The 19918-nt window shown below is 51.0% G+C and overlaps 1 protein-coding gene across 3 annotated transcripts in view; it reads right to left on the reverse strand.

Annotated features, from left to right (window-relative positions):
- bcas3 (BCAS3 microtubule associated cell migration factor) overlaps positions 1-19918 on the reverse strand; it is a 1085633-nt gene that overhangs the window by 40083 nt on the left and 1025632 nt on the right. For all 3 annotated transcript variants that reach the window (XM_038814687.1, XM_038814685.1, XM_038814686.1), the window contains one exon: positions 14098-14265. In XM_038814687.1, the coding sequence (XP_038670615.1) occupies positions 14098-14265 (168 nt within the window). The remainder of the gene's footprint in view (positions 1-14097; positions 14266-19918) is intronic.

Genomic DNA, 19918 nt, shown 5'->3' on the forward strand with positions numbered 1-19918 from the left:
TGCTCGCTGTCCCACTTCAGGGGAGTTGCTTCATTTCTCTCCTGTTATCATGAAGCAGCTGATAGGGAACTCCACCCTCCTCCCTGATCCTCTTCCACCATCTCAACAGTTTATATACCTGTTTGGACTCTTTCATTCGGCAATTTTGGGTTGGTGGATGTTTAGTCTTCCAGTAGATGTGAAATTTACCAATGCCCTCATCGACCAGTTGAAATTATCTGATATTATCTTTTGAGATGGATGGTGAAGATGAAGTTGTATTTGGCTCTCCCCCTCTGGATTGGATTTGAATCTCTCTCATAAACACACCAGTCATACTTTGACACGACTCCCTGCACAGATTCTGCAGTGGGTTTGGGGGGGAATGCTGCTGTTTGATTGAGGGCACACTGGAAGCCCTTTCCTGCTCATTGCTTCAGTAGGGCTGCAGTCACTTCAGCCGCCCTTGCTGACAGGACCAATTTCAGCTCTTTGATCCCATCCAGACGCTTTTCCATTTTGTCCGCTGTGACCTGATGCCTGTACTGTGGAACCCCACTCCTGACATCAAGCTGTGCCGTAAGATTCAAGCACACGGACTGCACAGAAGTTAAAAGCCGAGGTTAATTTATTCCACTGGCAACAAAGCGATACCAACCCTCCAGAGAAAGATTAACTTCAAGTTACAAACTATTAATATAGAATATTCACGGCCTATACTCCAGATTTCCACCCTATTCATGGCCTGGACTCCTCAATGCTTAGTGATCTTCCCCACCATCACCACCTGCTGCTGGACAGCCCAAAGATGCACAGGTTAGGTGGATTGGCCACGCTAAATTGCTCCTTAGTGGCCAATAGATTAGGTAGGATTACAGGGATAGGGTGGAGGCATGGGCTTAAGTTGGGTGCTCTTTCCAAGGGCCGGTGCAGACTCAACTGGCCAAATGGCCTCCTTCTGCACTGTAGAGATTCTGTGATTCTCAAGGTGATCCCCAGGACTGTCTCAGTATATACAAGGTCTTCCTAAGAACAGTCAATACTTGTGAAGAGTCAGATCCCATCTCAATTACTGTGCCTGATTCTGACCACCCTATCATGCAAAGGGTGTGTGATCACCACTGTTGACGTGTGAAGTCGAAGTACAGATGGCCTCTGACTCGGGCTTCCAGTTCAACCCTCACTTTTCCCTCTTCCTCACCCTTGCTTTACCCATTTTCAGCCTCCGGTTTCCTTTGTACCACCTTCCTCAGTTTCCCACTTCCGCACCTTTGGTTTTCCTTTCCTCCTCCTCAGTTTCCCCTTCCACCTTCTCTCCATTGGTTTGCAGCTTTCCCCTTCAATTTCCTCTCTTTCCTCTATCGGTTCCCCTCTTCCCTGTTTTTAAATAAATTTAAATTACACAATTTATTTTCCAATTAAGGAGCAATTTAGCGCAGCCAATCCACCCTACCCTGCACATCTGTGAGACCCACACAGACAGGGGAGAATGTGCAAACTCACACGGACAGTGACCCGGGCCGGGATCGAACCCGGGTCCTCGGCGGCGTGAGGCAGCAGTGCTAACCACGGCGCCACTGTGCCTCCCCTGGTTTCCCCCTGCCCTGCTCGGTTTCCCTTCTTTCCCTGTCTTGATTTCCCTGTTCACAGATGGCCTCTTGGAACATCTTGCACAACATCTGTTGGTGTGAAACCAGGAGCAAATATATTTCACTATAGTGAGTGGATATATCCTTTATAAAGTAAATGCAGCAACATTTGCAGTTGCTGTTTCATGGTCATATGTCGGGGCAGAAGTACCTGGTCAGACGTCACATGGTTAATTGTTCTGTGATGAGATTTCATTTGGCCACTTGTCACATGATCAAACCTCCAGAAATGCCTCTAGCCAGAGTTTGGGCCCGACTCAGTGCGCCTAGCCTAGTGAACCATGATGTGGAGATGCCAGCGTTGGACTGGGGTGAGTACAGTAAGAAGTCTTACAGCACCAGGTTAAAGTCCAACAGGTTGAAACAAAACCTGGTGGACTTTAGCCTGGTGTTGTAAGACTTCTTACTAGCCGAGTGAGGTTACTCACTCCCAATTATAAGGTGGTGGCTGACTCCTCTTGTAAAATGCCTCTTGATTTCAGATCAGAAAAGAAAGAAGTCAACTGTGATACTTTCCATGGTTGAATATCACTGTTCAGGATCACACATGCTGAATGGCTCCCCAATGAGCTCCTGGAAGGTCTGTGCATGTTATTATAGGCTCAACACTTTTACCTTTCATTTGACACAATATCATTCCAAACATTATACATATTATACACTATGTTGTAATGTATTAATAACTATGATAAGTGCTACATAATGTTTCCATAAATCTCATTCTAATTCCATTAAAGACTCTCATTTTGACATAAAGAGTTCCTGTCCGAAGAACTCTCTCTGGCCCAGGGCTACATTGCCTGCCCTCAGGACTAATCAAGTTATCACTACAACGGCATGGAATGGTGCAGTCTGTAACCCATGGCAACCGTGCCTGTACATTTGAAGGGCTGGCGATGGAGAAACAGTCTGGAGTGAAAAGGCAGCATGTTGGAGAACTGACAGCGGCCTCTCCTGCAGCGAGCCCCAGAGGAAGGAAGCTGCTTTCCCCATGGAGCAGGGAGACGGGATCAGGCAGCATACACTCAGTGTACTGTTGTCCCATACTTCAGCCACTAGCCACATGTGGCTAATTGGGAATCCAGATGTGGCTAATTCAATTTCTGATTAGTAAATGAGAAAATTAGTAATAACCACCATCACAGATCGTCTGATTTGAATACTCACAAACACACCCTGCGTAAATAAGAATTTTAACCTTTTGTATATTTGTTGATAAAATGGTGGGAAGAAAAGCAGAATCTGTGACGGTGGTTTTGATTGTCTTTGGTTACTGATCGGTGTTGGATTTTTAAAAATTAAATACACACACATGAAATATATTTAGCTGAATTATATGTGTGTGAGGCCTTTTCTACTAAAATTAGTGTGTGTGATTAAAGTAGTGTTGCTATAGCCTCAGCAGCCTGTGATAAGTCAGCAGTTTCTGCAGATGAACATTCACCGAGTAAACTTGGTACTGTCTAAACCAGACACTAGGGCATGATACGGGAGTTTGCTGGGATGGGTAAGATGCAACAGCAAAGCAGGAGAGGTTGTGTTTTTTTTAATTGGCTGTATACGATGGATTAATCAGCACATCAGCGTCAGTCACTCTCTTACACCAGCGTCACAGTCACTCTCTTACACCAGCGTCACAGTCACTCTCTTACACCAGCGTCACAGTCACTCTCTTACACCAGCGTCACAGTCACTCTCTTACACCAGCGTGACAGTCACTCTCTTACACCAGCGTCACAGTCACTCTCTTACACCAGCGTCACAGTCACTCTCTTACACCAGCGTCACAGTCACTCTCTTACACCAGCGTCACAGTCACTCTCTTACACCAGCGTCACAGTCACTCTCTTACACCAGCGTCACAGTCACTCTCTTACACCAGCGTCACAGTCACTCTCTTACACCAGCGTCACAGTCACTCTCTTACACCAGCGTCACAGTCACTCTTACACCAGCGTCACAGTCACTCTCTTACACCAGCGTCACAGTCACTCTCTTACACCAGCGTCACAGTCACTCTCTTACACCAGCGTCACAGTCACTCTCTTACACCAGCGTCACAGCCACTCTCTTACACCAGCGTCACAGTCACTCTCTTACACCAGCGTCACAGTCACTCTCTTACACCAGCGTCACAGTCACTCTCTTACACCAGCGTCACAGTCAAGCACTGCTCTGAATTCACTGTTATTTTGTTTGGACTTGCAGGACTGCAGCCCCAGAATTTCTCATTTAGCAGTGGGGTTGGGTGGAATATTCTCACTTCTGGTGATGATCTTCGGTTATTCAGCAGTGTTATAGCTCCTACGGGGATCGTTGATTGATCTTCTTTGGGTTCAAGTACTTCAAGGGATGCCAGACAGTAGTGTCCTCTGGTTGGGGGAGGGTCCTCTCAGAGAGAAGTCTGCGTTTCTGGTGAAGGCACCCACATGCACCGCCATTATCGACCCAATATTTCATGGGCTTTGTGGAGTACAAGTTCCCATATTGAGTAGGCTCGCCCAATAGGGACTTGCGAGGGGGACTTTAAACTCTGTGTCCCAGACCTGAACCGACATTCCTGATAGCCCCGGGCAGGGACGTTAACTTGTGAATGGCACGGCTGCAGCTTTATTTCTGTTCAAGAATAAATCGTTATTTCATTTCGCCTGGCCTCCGATGAAATTATTATATTGGCGACGAGGATCAGGCATGGAATTCCAAGCCGCCTTTACAGCACAGGAAACAGCTTTTTAAAAAAAAACGGAAATGCCCTTCTTTGGCAAACTCGAACCGTACGACATAAACAATGAAGACTGGGCCCAGGATGCTGAACACATGAGCTATTTCTTTTGCATCATTGGCATTGAAGGGGATGAGAAGCAGAGGTTAATCCTCCCGACTGTATGTGATGTCCCGATGTCTTGCACCATAAAAAGTCTAACTTACCCAGCGGCCCCTGACACTAAAACTTTCGACGAGCTTATGGATCTGGTGTGGAACCATTACGACCCAAAACCGTCAATAATCCTCCAACATTACTGTTTTAATATGGCTGGGAGATCCTGGGGGAGCTCAATGCAGAATACTTTTGTAGATTTTTGAAATGGGCAGAGTACTGCTAATTTGGTCCAACCCTGACCAAGATGCCACGTGATAGGTGAGATTAAAAATGTCACAACCCCAAAATAAATTGCTGGCGGAGCCCAACTTGGACCTGAAAATGGCCACTGAAGTAGCCTTATCCCCGCAGAATGCTGAAAAAAGGGCTCAAGTACTTCAAGGGATGCCGGACAGTAGCGTCCTCTGGTTCGGGGGAGGGTCCTCTCAGAGAGAAGTCCAAATTTCTGGTGAAGGCACCCACAAACAACACCATTATCGACCAAACATTTCGTAGGGATGCCCTGGCGCTCTAAGACACAGCAGGATAACCCCAGATTTACCAGGGAAGCCTTTCCAGATGAATACAAATGTCAGCCGCTGGACCGTTGGAAGTGCTGCAGGAGGATATGACCCAGGCAAGGCTGCCGCAAACGGCAATACGTGTATCACCCAGGCAAGAGGTTAAAGCCACCTCAGGCTTACAGGTATACCAGTCCTCAGAGGGGAAACAATGTAGCTGAACTGCATCGTCACCACTAAGGTCGCTCTAACGATAAGGATGCTCATCAATGGTCATTCCTTAGTACTGGAGGTAGATAGGGGAGCTGCCGTCTCCATTATTGGGGAACAGACCTCTATCACCTTCTATTCTGCCCTGAAGCCTAAGGGTTACCAAAGCCAGATCAGTCACATATATGGAAGAACCTTTAAAAATTATGGGAACCATCATGACACCAGTTGGCCCGACCCCCACTCATCGTGCGAGAGTCAGGACTAAGCCTCATGGGCAGAAATGAGCTCGAGGGGATCCGACTGGACTGGCTGGAAATATTTAATTGGGGATTGGTGGATGATATGAGGTAATTAGTAAATATCCTGAGGTCTTCCAAATTGTCTCGGTAAAATTAAAGGGACAAGGACCAAAATCTATGTTGACACCGACGCCATGATGAAATACTTCAGAGCACGGCCAGTTTCATACCCCTTGCTTGAGAAGATGGAATCTGAGACTGAGCTGTTGGAAAACCTCAGAATAATACGGTCAGCGCAGTTCACGGAGTGGGTCGCACCCATAGTTTCAGTCCTCAAACCCAACGAGTCAGTCTGCCTTTGTGGGGATTATAAACTTAGAACAAAGAACAAAGAAAGAACAAAGAACAAAGAAAAGTACAGCACAGGAACAGGCCCTTCGGCCCTCCAAGCCAATGCCGACCGTGCTGTCCGTCTAAACTACAATCTTCTACACTTCCTGGGCCCGTATCCCTCTATTCCCATCCTATTCATGTATTTGTCAAGATGCCCCTTAAATGTCACTATTGTCCCTGCTTCCACCACCTCCTCCGGCAGCGAGTTCCAGGCACCCACTACCCTCTGTGTAAAAAACTTGCCTCGTGCATCTCCTCTAAACCTTGCCCCTCGCACCTTAAACCTATGCCCCCTAGTAATTGACCCCTCTACCCTGGGGAAAAGCCTCTGACTATCCACTCTTGTCTATGTCCTCATAATTTTGTAGACCTCTATCAGGTCGCCCCTCAACCTCCGTCGTTCCAGTGAGAACAAACCGAGTTTATTCAACCTCTCCTCATAGCTAATGCCCTCCATACCAGGCAACATCCTGGTAAATCTCTTCTGCACCCTCTCTAAAGCCACCACATCCTTCTGGTAGTGTGGCGACCAGAATTGAACACTGTACCCCAAGTGTGGCCTAACTAAGGTTCTATACAGCTGCAACATGACTTGCCAATTCTTATACTCAATGCCCCGGCCAATGAAGGCAAGCATGCCGTATGCCTTCTTGACTACCTTCTCCACCTGTGTTGCCCCTTTCAGTGACCTGTGGATCTGTAACCTCGATCTCTCTGACTGTCAATACTCTTGAGGGTTCTACCATTCACTGTATATTCCCTACCTGCATTAGACCTTCCAAAATGCATTACCTCACATTTGTCCGGATTAAACTCCATCTGCCATCTCTCCGCCCAAGTCTCCAAACGATCTAAATCCTGCTGTATCCTCTGACAATCCTCATCGTTATCAGCAATTCCACCAACCTTTGTGTCGTCTGCAAACTTACTAATCAGACCATTACATTTGCCTCCAAATCATTTATATATACTACGAACAGCAAAGGTCCCAGCCCTGATCCCTGCGGAACACCACTAGTCACAGCCCTCCAATTAGGAAAGCACCCTTCCATTGCTACTCTCTGCCTTCTATGACCTAGCCAGTTCTGTATCCACCTTGCCAGCTCACCCCTGATCCCGTGTGACCTCACCTTTTGTACAGTCTACCATGTGGACCTTGTCAAAGGCCTTACTGAAGTCCATCTACACAACATTCACTGCCCTACCTGCATCAATCATCTTTGTGACCTCTTCGAAAAACTCTATCAAGTTAGTGAGACATGACCTCCCCTTCACAAAACCATGCTGCCTCTCATTAATATGTCCATTTGCTTCCAAATGGGAGTAGATCGTGTCTCGAAGAATTCTCTCCAGTAATTTCCCTACCACTGACGTAAGGCTCACCGGCCTGTAGTTCCCTGGATTATCCTTGCTACCCTTCTTAAACAAAGGAACAACTGGCTATTCTCCAGTCCTCCGGGACATCACCTGAAGACTGTAAGGATCCAAAGATTTCTGTCAAGGCCTCAGCAATTTCCTCTCTAGCCTCCTTCAGTATTCTGGGTTAGATCCCAGCAGGCCCTGGGGACTTATCTACCTTAATATTTTTCAAGACGCCCAACACCTCGTCTTTTTAGATCTCAATGAGACCCAGGCTACCTACACACCCTTCTCCAGACTCAACATCCACCAATTCTTTCTCTTTGGTGAATACTGATGCAAAGTATTCATTTAGCACCTCGCCCATTTCCTCTGGCTCCACACATAGATTCCCTTGCCTATCCTTCAGTGGGCCAACAATTTAGTGTCAACAAGGTCTCAAGACTTGACTGGTATCCCATGCCATGTGCCAAGATTTGTGTGCCAAATTGGCAGGTGGCCAAATCTTCACAAAACTGGACATGAGCCACACACATCTCCAACTCGAACTGGATGAACCACCTCGTAAATATGTCCTTATTAAAACCCATAAGGGCCTGCACGAATATACATGCCTGCCCTTTGGTGGCTCGTCGGTATTTGCCATCTTCCAGAAAGTCATGGAGAACATTTTCCAAGGACTACCCACGGTGGCAGTATATCTCAATGACATATTAATTACTGGGGCTACTGAACAAGAGCATCTAGAAAACTTGGAGGAGGTCTTGAGGCAGTTTTCCAACACATGCGTACATCTCAAAAAGAGAAATGCGTATTTCAGGCAGAGGAGGTAACTTACCAAGGGTACCGGGTGGATAAAGCATACATCTTGTGGAGGATAAAGTCAAGGCCATCGAGGAGACGCCTTCCCCGCAAAACATGACAGAGCCTGAAATCCTTTCTGGGATTGATAAATTATGATGGGAAATTCATCCCGAATCTGGTCACACTACTGCCCCATTGCATCTGCTACTAAAGAAATACCAGAGGTGGCCGTGGCAGGCACCGCAGGTTGAAGCCTTTGTGAAAGTAACACGGCCACTGCTGTCGTCGAATATACTGGCGCACCACGATTCTAAAAAGGAGCTAATATTGACATGCGATGCCTCTCCTTATGGGAGGGGAGCAATCCTCTCGCATCATTGGGAAGATGGCACAGAAAGATCCATTGTCTACGCATCCCTTGTGGTTGCAGAGTGGTGCTACTCACAAATTGAGATGGATTTGGCTGTTAGTTTTGGTGTAAAAACACATGCCCGCCGGGGGCACGTAAAATTCAGCTCTTTATCTCTATAATCTATGAGGCCAGAATTGGAGAAGTGTAGAGATTTTGGAAAGTTCTAGAAGGTTGCAGAGATAGAGGAGGGTGAAGTCAATGAAATATTTAAATGCGAGGATGAAAAGTTTAAAACCTAATTTTAACATCACACTCAATGTGCTACCTTCCTTTTTGTACTTGTTGGATTAACAGATGCTTTAGCAAATGGCACACAGAGGGATCTAGAATGAGGTTTAAAGTATTTGTTCTTGACGATGACATTTATAGTGCAATTCTGCTGATTACAAGGCTTCATCTGATAGGAGGACATTTGAGGGCAGAGGTCACAGTGCCCAATTTGTGGCCATATGATGGATTCATCCAGTCGACTAAAAAATCACATTGGCCACGAATGTGGTGTGGTAACCTCTGCTCACAGCTATTTGTTTCACATCCCCATTGCGTGAAAACCTATCATGGGATCACGACATGGTAAACCTCACCCCAGAAATGATCTTGTGTTTTAATCCTCTTGATACACACACACTGAAGATATCATCCTAATTACGTGGCTCCACAAAGGGTTAAAAACGTCCTGCACAAAGCTCAGCTCGGGGGAAGGGGGAGGTGTGATTGCTCTCTGTGGTCAGTAATGAATTTTATGTTACATTAAAGGCATATAAATGGTAGGCCCAGTGCAGACAACAAGTGGCCAGGCATCAGGGGCTAATCTAATGATGTAAAAATAGAGACAGTACCAATTATATGGCAGCCCATACCACACTGCTGCAGGGACTCCCAATGAATAGCTACAAATCAAATTACAGGCTAATAGACGGACTACAAGAGGGGGCAGTCAATGCTAACTGCATTACAGCCTTGTGACCTTTCTGTTCTAAGCTGCACGGTCCAGACTAAGACTTGCATCCCTCTGAAATATGAAAGAGCCTGTTGTTAAGGGAAAGCGATGGAACAAGGCATCGTCCCTAAATGAGTTAAACACTCTGCTGTCAAAGTGCTCAGTTCCCATTATTTATGTGCCACTGTCTCAGTTTCCAGCTTACCCGTTCCATTTGAAATATCCGAACATGGACGCCAGCAAACTGCTCCCCGCTTTCCTGTTACCTTCTGGTCCGACAACCCTCTGAGGTATCTGCATTCCTCCAATTCTGGCCTCTTGTGCATCTGTGATTTCAACCACTCCACCACTCTTTGTCATGCCTTCAGCTGCCTCGGTCCTACGTTCTGGAATTCCCACTCTAAACATCTCCGTATCTCTACCTTTCTCACCTCCTTTCAGATGATCCTTGAAGCCCAACTCTTTGAGCAACCTTTTAGCCATCTGTCCCCATATCTTCCTCTGTGGTTTGGTAGCTTTCAATTTGCCGATAGGCCTATTTAAATTTCTTGAGCTGATCAGCAGGTAATATAGAAGAACAATGGCAGGTTCTGATGCACGGATTCCCCTTTAGAGCAGGAAAACAGTTTGCCAGACGTTGAGAGGTGGTGGAGACTTTGGGCAGTTTTCCTGAATTGATGAGAGATTTCTGAACTTTCATTGAGTGAAGCAGCAGCTAGCTTTCTGACATTCAGCCTGGTGGGCAGCCTGAGGCAAAAGTAAGGTTGCCGACCTAACTTTGGGGTGCGAGCCTGTGAAGCCTTCAGTAAGGCAGGAGGAGGTGCTGGTCAACGACCATCGAGGGGAGTATCGGGGTGACTGAACTAGGGCTGAAGAGGGCAGGTGGGCAAGCAGTAGCCTGGCAGCCAGCCAAGAGCACACACAGTTGTTGAGGCTTGAGGTGCGGCTATCCAAGCAAGAGCTGAGAGGTGAGCAGTCAGGAATTGCGAAGGCCAGGCAAGTGCTGGCTTTGTAGTTTTTGGGGAGCAGCTGTTAGTGGGGCGACCCGTTCAGATCCAGAGGCCAAGGCTGAGAAGGCTGGGCAGCAACTGCACCAGGCGGCAAGGATGAAGGAGCAGAGGCCAGGACAGATAGCCAGGAGCAGCCAGCCAGCAGCATACACGGTTGTCAAGGCTCGGCCACCTGAGAAAAAGGTGTGAGCAGTCGGGTGGTACAAGAGCCAGGTAGATGCAGCATCATGGTTTTCAGGGGGCAACAGGGAGACACGACCAGAGGCAAGGGCTGAGAGTTATAGGGCTGGGTTGCAACCTATTGCGCTTTGGAATAATAACTTGGAATTCAGTTCCTCTTAATTCAACTGAGCTCCAGTTGCTACTGTCTGCATAGCAATAGTGCCATCCATGCTGTGATCCAATTCCATGAATTCTCCTATTTGGGATTCTGCAAGGAAAGATTTAATAGGGCATTCTACCGTGACACTTTAATAAAGAGTTTGCAGTTTTGGGTCAAGGTGTGATGATTTCTCCGAGGAGTCAATCTGCAGTTCCACCTGCTGGGGGTTAACTACCCCAGGTCCTAGAGGCAGTTTAGTTACCCTGAGAGTTGCTGGAGGACCCAGATTTTGAAACTGACCAGGAAATGCCATTCCTTATCCAGCACGTTTACTGTTGGCCGTTCGATCTTTGACCAGTGATTGTATTGCTTTGAATTCATACTGGAATTGTTGAGGCTTCCGATTTTCAAATTGGTTCTCTGTTTCTTGCAGTTGAGGGATTTCATCTGCTGGCTTTCGCCCAGAGAGATCACAGATTGAAAAGCAGGGGGAATTTTCACTTTTTGGGGCTTGTCTGAGAATTCTGTCAGATTCTACAACCAGGCAGGCGACAGGAAATCTCAGTATCGGCTCCATCCCTGTTTCTTCCCCGACAAACAATCTACCCTCTTGGGAGTCGAAATGCAATTCCAGTTGGCATCCTCACGTTTGCAGTTGGAGGGGATTCCCATGGTTTTGTTTCTGCTTGGTGCTCCATTACGTCAGCACTCACCAGATGACATTCAGCTGGTGTGGTCCCGGTTTGAGAGTCAATAATAGGCAGCTCAGTCCATTCAGACATTTCAACTGGAAGGTTTGTTTCGCAAGATTTGAATTCTTGGAAATAATTTGGGTTTGAATGTGCACAGTCTCTTTGTATGTTGATAGAGTGGGGGTGTATTTTTGTCATGGAATTTACTGCCTGTTGGATGGATGGACCCACAATCACTGTGAATACTGACCTTCAGAAAGTCTCTTCTGAACAAGGAACAGAATCCTGCCAGGCAGTTGCAGCAAAGCCATTGATTTTAGACTTGGACTGGACACTCCACTTCATTGGAGCATTTGCTCCTACACTGGACTTTTTCTAGCTCATTCTATCCTGCATTGGTCTGTGCTGGACAGCTGTCACATCATTGGCTGATTTCTCCAAGCCGTTGCTCATCAGCCAGTTCATGGTTGCTCGCCTCAAAACACACAGGTCAAATATTTACCATTTCTACCGGCATTCTGATAACAGGTAGGCTTGGATTTCAATTTATCAATTACAGTCAAGACGTGTTGTTGTCATAGGTTAAAGAGCACTACAGCAATGAAGCAGTAATTTGGGTTTCTGCGTCTTGCATTGTGTGAGCTGAGGGTGGGTGGGGTCAGGTAACCATTGACATCATTAGGGGTGGGGCTTGACATCATTGGGGTGGGGTGATGTCATTGGAATAGGGCATGATGTAATTGGGTTTCCTCCCACAGCCCAAAGATGTGCAGGTTAGGTGGATTGGCCATGCTAAATTGCCCCTAAAATGTCATACAAAGGTTAGGTGGGGTTACTGAGTTATAGGGATAGGGTGGAGGCGTGGGCTTAAGTAGGGTGCTCTTTCCAAGGGCCAGTGCAGACTTGATGGGCCGAATGGCCCCCTTCTGCACTGTAAATTCTATGATTCTATGAGGTCAGCCATGATCTTATTGAATGGCAGAGCAGACTAGATGGTCAAATGGCCTACTCCTACCCCTAATATTCATAAGCCAGTGTATGGACCTAATTCCCTGCAGCACCAGATCGAACCCCTGGCCATCTGTAGAACTCTGGTTTTCTTTTCTAAATATACCAAATAAGGTGGTTGCACATTGACAATGCTGTTTGTGGGGGAGGGGATATTGTATCGTGTTTTCAGAGATAGAGGATCACACGATAAGATACAGCGAGGCTGCCCTGGCCTATCTCCCAGCATTTCTGCAGTTCTGACACTGAAAATGGTTTAATGGATGTCAGACTGGAAGCCTGTCAGCACATTCTTGAGTGTTTTTCATGAGGCATTATTTATCAGCAATCTACTGGCCTAAGTACCTTCTCCATGAGAGTAGTAAACAGCATCAGAGTCCGTGCAGCCTCTGTCCACACACATTCCCATCCTCATTCCAGCCCACCCTCGCATCCCAATATATAATTACCAGTGAGTTAACGGACCAAAACGTCACTGACTCAGTAACCAGCTCACCTTATTAAGAGGAATACCAAAGGAGTAATGAGGCTAAACAAAAACAGAAAATACTGGACAATCTCAGTAGGCCTGACAGCATCTGTGGAGAGAGAACGGAGCTAACGTTTCGAGTTTGGATCTCTCTTTGTCAAAAAAGTAATGAGGCTGTTGGGTTGCTTTGGTAGGTGAGGCAGAATGTTAAGATTTCCCAGTTAGCTGCAAATGGTTGTCAGATTTGACAAGTTCAAACCCAGGCAGAGGTTCTGGATGAAGACAAGGGGAGGGGGTCAAGGCTTTGGGGGGGGGGGGGGGGGGGGGGGGGGGGGGGGGGGGGTGTCAAGGCTTTGGGGGGGGGGGGTGTCAAGGCTTTGGGGGGGGGGTGTCAAGGCTTTGGGGGGGGGGGTGTCAAGGCTTTGGGTAACTGGTTTGCACAGGAAGAAATTTCTGGACGGTTTACTCAAAAAAAGGTAATCCAATCTAGAGCAAGGCAGCTGGTAATAGCAATGAGCTCTGATTGGTAGAAATCTCCCAATCCAATAATTGTCTTATTGTCCATTGATTCTGGGCCTGGTAGTCTCCTGGTGTTTGAATACACTCTGAATGGTCAAAGGGTAAAGTGAACAGGGCAGGGGGTGGCAACATCACGAATCAGGTCACATAGCCGAGTGTTTGCGTTGCATTTATTCAAATTGGATCAGCCCAGAGTGCTCGTATTGTAACGTGGGTGAGTTGGAAGTTGCAATCCTCATGTTATGGACTGTATCAGATCATGGGCCCGTTTGAAATCTACAGCATTCATATAAATGAGACTTTTCCACCATGAACTGGCAGCAGAGATGCTAACAGTCTCTGCATTCATGTCAAATTCTTTGGGTGTAATCCACCTGACTCTCTATAAAACTCACTTTGCAGATTATTTTACACCTGTCCTGTCCCATAGTGCCGGCAAACACTCACAGACTGTATAAGCCTTGAGTTAAGGTTAAGCCCTGGTGCCCACAATGCCTTGAAAATTAAAAAAAGATGGTGGAAATTAATCTGCTATTTTCAAATAGTAATAAACATGTGTATGATTATTGCCTAAACCGGTCAATGGTGCTAGTATTTTGCTGTTCATGTGAGGTGGTGAAGAGGGCAAGGCGCTTCCCAGGTTACTATCTCAGCCTCATCGCAATGACTAGTTTTGAGGGCTGTGCATTAATGTGACTTGCTCCTTACCTGTTCCAGAACCTACGATGTCCCTACTAGGTGATTCAGACATGGCGTCTGCCAGACGTTCACGCAAACCTTCGTCTGTATTATCGATAGAAGACATATGACGCAGTCCAAAGCTCTCTGGCCAACTGCCACACACTTCCAGTAGTGTCACACTGCGGTCAAATGTACCTGAAACAAGTGAAGGTATGTGACTGTCATTTACGCTCATTCCTTCTTCAAAGGTCCCCCTTCTGAGGGGTCACTCATCTCAACTCAACCACCCCAATAGAGCGGACAGGTGAGCTTAGACTCTTCCACGACCGCAGCAGCATTGATGAGCTGGCCCCTTGGTTTTTATATATTCAGTGGTTCATTTAGAGATACAGTGTATGAGTAATTAGGGATATCACATTGCTAGCGTAGCAAGCTTGTGAGGAACAGGTTACTTTGCATCTATAGTCCTCAAACCACTTTATCACTGAGGGTTTTCCTCACCTCATGTCTGGGGTTATTGTAGGCTAATTGACAGAGACTGATCGTTATGATTGGTCAACAACCCCATTATCGCTGTACCATATAACTACCAGGGTGGTGGGAGGTGAGCTAGATGGCTCCTCATCTGTTTTTGTTTAGGTTCCTTGTCTCAAGCTTGACTTGTTCCAAGTTAGGAAAGATCTCATCAAATATCCACTAGGTAACAGTTTGGGACAGATCTGAAATATTATGACCTTATAGATATCGAGGAGAGTGGAGCTTTGTTGGTCAAAGGTTAGACCTAGACAGTTCTCTCCACTACCTCCATCATTGAAGAGATCAGTTCCACTGATACCAGCCACTCTCCTGTACCTCGTCCCAATGCCTGTTCTTCGTGTTACAGAGCAATGAGGATTATCAAATTTCCTACATTGGAACACAATGTAGGTGACTACATTCCCAAAAATATTTCATTGGCTGTAAGGCATCATGAAAAACACTTTATAAATGGAAGTCCTTATTTATTGAAATCACATTTTCCAGCATCAGTCAGTGGTTTAGCCGAGGAATCTTGAGTGAGATTTCTCTCCTTAACCCAAGATTAGCAAACCAAACAGCAGAGTTCTAATCACACACTAGCTCCCTACCCCACCCCACCATGAGAAAAACTAACAGCACAGTCCAGCAACCTGGAGCCTGCCTGCTTAGTACAACAGTCACCCAGTGGGCAGTGTATTCAACAGCTGAGCCACAGAGCCCCTGATCTCAGAGTTGTAAGGAGAGGGCTTTAATTCACTGTGTAACTCAGTATTTTATCCCAATTACATGCAACATAAATACAATTCAGTTATCGTTTGTTTAATACTCCTCATGTGTTTCCTAAAACATGGCGTGTGAAATGGAAATGTGCCAAATGGAAACCACTTTCCCATAAGAAAGGATGTAATAAGGATGAATTACGTTCCTGACCTGTAACACAGAATGAGGCCTGATTCGAACCTGCCTCCACCACAATCTCAGGTAGCGCGTTCCAATCATGCGTCACATGAAAACATTTTTCCTTAGATCGACATTACTACTTTTGCCGATTACCTTAAATCCATGCCCACTTGTTCTTGATCATTCCACCAATGGGATTAGTTTTTCCCGAGAAAACCTGTTCAGACTTGCGATTTTGAACACCTCCTCACTCTTCTCTTCTCCAAGGAAAAAACAGTCTTAACCTCCCCAATCTATCTACTTAATTGAAGTTCCTCATCCCTCAAACGATTCTCATGATTCTTTTCTGTATTTTCACTAAAGCCTTCACATCTTTCCTAAAAGGTGTAATGCGTAGAACTGGACACAGTGCTCCAGGTCAGATTGAACCTGTGTTCAATACAAATTTAACATAACTTCCTTGCCTTTACTCAATGCCCCTATCCATAAATCGTCGGATGCTAATGCTGTATTAGCTGCACATTGATCGTGTCCTGCCACCTTCAATGATTCATGCAGGTATACACCCAGGTGCTTTTGATCTTGCATCCCCTTTAGAATTGGAACCTCTATTTTACAACACCTCCCCTGTTCCTCCTACGAAAATCAAACATCAATACTTAGATCAAATATGTATTGATTGTCTTGAAGCTAACTGACCTAAAAATCCTCTATTTACTGCTCTTACTGCATACTTACTATTTCTACATCTCCCCCTCGCTGCATCCCCCCGCCCCACTCACCGCCCCTCCCCCAATCCACATGCTGCTTCCCCCAGACCCACTCACCGCCCCTCCCCAATCCGCATGCTGCTTCCCCCAGACCCACTCACCACCCCTCACCAATCCCCTCGCTGCTCCCCCCCGACCCACTCACCGCCCCTCCCCCAATCCCCTCGCTGCTTCCCCCCCCCGACCCACTCACCACCCCTCCCCCAATCCCCTCGCTGCTTCCCCCCGACCCACTCACCGTCCCTCCCCCAGTCCCCTCACTGCTTCCCCCCCCGACCCACTCACCACCCCTCCCCCAATCCCCTCGCTGTTTCCCCCCGACCCACTCAACGCCCCTCCCCCAATCCCCTCGCTGCTTCCCCCCCCGACCCACTCACCGCCCCTCCCCCAATCCCCTCGCTGCTTCCCCCCGACCCACTCACCGCCCCTCCCCCAATCCCCTCGCTGCTTCCCCCCCCGACCCACTCACCGCCCCTCCCCCAATCCCCTCGCTGCTTCCCCCCCGACCCACTCACCGCCCCTCCCCCAATCCCCTCGCTGCTTCCCCCCCCGACCCACTCACCGTCCCTCCCCCAATCCCCTCGCTGCTTCCCCCCGGCCCACTCACCGCCCCTCCCCCAATCCCCTCGCTGTTCCCCCCCCCCCGACCCACTCACCGTCCCTCCCCCAGTCCCCTCACTGCTTCCCCCCCCCGACCCACTCACCACCCCTCCCCAATCCCCTCGCTGTTTCCCCCAGACCCACTCACCGCCCCTCCCCCAAACCCCTCACTGCTTCCCCCACAACCCACTCACCGCCCCTCCCCCAATCCCCTCACTGCTTCCCCCCCGACACACTCACCGCCCCTCCCCCAATCCCCTCGCTGCTTCCCCCCGACCCACTCACCGCCCCTCCCCCAATCCCCTCGCTGCTTCCCCAGACCCACTCACCGCCCCTCCCCCAATCCCCTCACTGCTTCCCCCCCGACCCACTCACCGCCCCTCCCCCAATCCCCTCGCTGCTTCCCCCCCCGACACACTCACCGCCCCTCCCCCAATCCCCTCACTGCTCCCCCCCGACCCACTCACCGCCCCCCCCAATCCCCTCACTGCTCCCCCCCGACCCACTCACCGCCCCTCCCCAATCCCCTCGCTGCTTCCCCCCCGACCCACTCACCGCACCCCCCCCAATCCCCTCGCTGCTTCCCCCCCCAGACCCACTCACCGCCCCTCCCCCAATCCCCTCACTGCTTCCCCCCCGACCCACTCACCGCCCCTCCCCCAATCCCCTCACTGCTCCCCCCCCGACCCACTCACCGCCCCTCCCCCAATCCCCTCGCTGCTCCCCCCCGACCCACTCACCGCCCCTCCCCCAATCCCCTCGCTGCTCCCCCCCCAGACCCACTCACCGCCCCTCCCCCAATCCCCTCACTGCTCCCCCCCAGACCCACTCACCGCCCCTCCCCCAATCCCCTCACTGCTCCCCCCCAGACCCACTCACCGCCCCTCCCCCAATCCCCTCGCTCCCCCCCAGACCCACTCACCACCCCTCCCCCAATCCCCTCGCTCCCCCCCAGACCCACTCACCACCCCTCCCCCAATCCCCTCACTGCTTCCCCCCAGACCCACTCACCGCCCCTCCCCAATCCCCTCACTGCTCCCCCCCCAGACCCACTCACCGCCCCTCCCCCAATCCCCTCGCTGCTTCCCCCCCGACCCACTCACCGCCCCTCCCCCAATCCCCTCGCTGCTTCCCCCAGACCCACTCACCGCCCCTCCCCCAATCCCCTCACTGCTTCCCCCCCCGACCCACTCACCGCCCCTCCCCCAATCCCCTCACTGCTTCCCCCCCGACCCACTCACCACCCCTCCCCCAATCCCCTCGCTGCTTCCCCCGACCCACTCACCGCCCCTCCCACAATCCCCTCACTGCTTCCCCCAGACCCACTCATCGCCCCTCCCCCAATCCCCTCACTGATTCCCCCCCCCCGACCCACTCACCGCCCCTCCCACAATCCCCTCACTGCTCCCCCCGACCCACTCACCACCCCTCCCCCAATCCCCTCACTGCTCCCCCCCAGACCCACTCACCACCCCTCCCCCAATCCCCTCACTGCTCCCCCCCAGACCCACTCACCACCCCTCCCCCAATCCCCTCACTGCTCCCCCCCAGACCCACTCACCACCCCTCCCCCAATCCCCTCACTGCTCCCCCCAGACCCACTCACCACCCCTCCCCCAATCCCCTCACTGCTTCCCCCCAGACCCACTCACCACCCCTCCCCCAATCCCCTCACTGCTCCCCCCCGACCCACTCACCACCCCTCCCCCAATCCCCTCGCTGCTTCCCCCCGACCCACTCACCGCCCCTCCCCCAATCCCCTCACTGCTTCCCCCCCGACCCACTCACCTCCCCTCCCCCAATCCCCTCGCTGCTCCCCCCCAGACCCACTCACCGCCCCTCCCCCAATCCCCTCACTGCTTCCCCCCCGACCCACTCACCGCCCCTCCCACAATCCCCTCGCTGTTCCCCCCCAGACCCACTAACCGCCCCTCCCCCAATCCCCTCCGACCCACTCACCGCCCCTCCCCCAATCCCCTCACTGCTTCCCCCCCGACCCACTCACCGCCCCTCCCCCAATCCCCCCCGACCCACTCACCGCCCCTCCCCCAATCCCCTCACTGCTACCCCCGACCTACTCACCGCCCCTCCCCCAATCCCCTCGCTGCTCCCCCCCCGACCCACTCACCACCCCTCCCCCAATCCCCTCGCTGCTTCCCCCCCGACCCACTCACCGCCCCTCCCCCAATCCCCTCACTGCTCCCCCCGACCCACTCAACGCCCCTCCCCCAATCCCCTCGCTGCTTCCCCCCCCGACCCACTCACCGCACCCCCCCCAATCCCCTCGCTGCTTCCCCCCCGACACACTAAACGCCCCTCCCCCAATCCCCTCGCTGCTTCCCCCCCCCGACCCACTCACCGTCCCTCCCCCAATCCCCTCGCTCCCCCCCCCCGACCCACTCACCGCCCCTCCCCCAATCCCCTCGCTGCTTCCCCCCCCGACCCACTCACCGCCCCTCCCCCAATCCCCCCCGACCCACTCACCGTCCCTCCCCCAATCCCCTCACTGCTCCCCCCCGACCCACTCACCACCCCTCCCCCAATCCCCTCGCTGCTTCCCCCCCGACCCACTCACCGCCCCTCCCCCAATCCCCTCGCTGCTTCCCCCCCCCGACCCACTCACCGTCCCTCCCCCAATCCCCTCGCTCCCCCCCCGACCCACTCACCGCCCCTCCCCCAATCCCCTCGCTGCTTCCCCCCCGACCCACTCACCGCCCCCCCCCAATCCCCTCACTGCTCCCCCCCGACCCACGCACCGCCCCTCCCCCAATCCCCTCGCTGCTCCCCCCCCGACCCACTCACCGTCCCCCCCCCCAATCCCCTCACTGCTTCCCCCAGACCCACTCATCGCCCCTCCCCCAATCCCCTCGCTGCTCCCCCCCCGACCCACTCACCGTCCCTCCCCCAATCCCCTCGCTGCTTCCCCCCCCCGACCCACTCACCGCCCCTCCCCCAATCCCCTCGCTGCTTCCCCCCCGACCCACTCACCGCCCCTCCCCCAATCCCCTCACTGCTCCCCCCCGACCCACTCACCGCTCCTCCCCCAATCCCCTCGCTGC

This window comes from Scyliorhinus canicula, chromosome 12 (assembly GCF_902713615.1).
Source record: "Scyliorhinus canicula chromosome 12, sScyCan1.1, whole genome shotgun sequence".
NCBI lineage: Eukaryota > Metazoa > Chordata > Chondrichthyes > Carcharhiniformes > Scyliorhinidae > Scyliorhinus > Scyliorhinus canicula.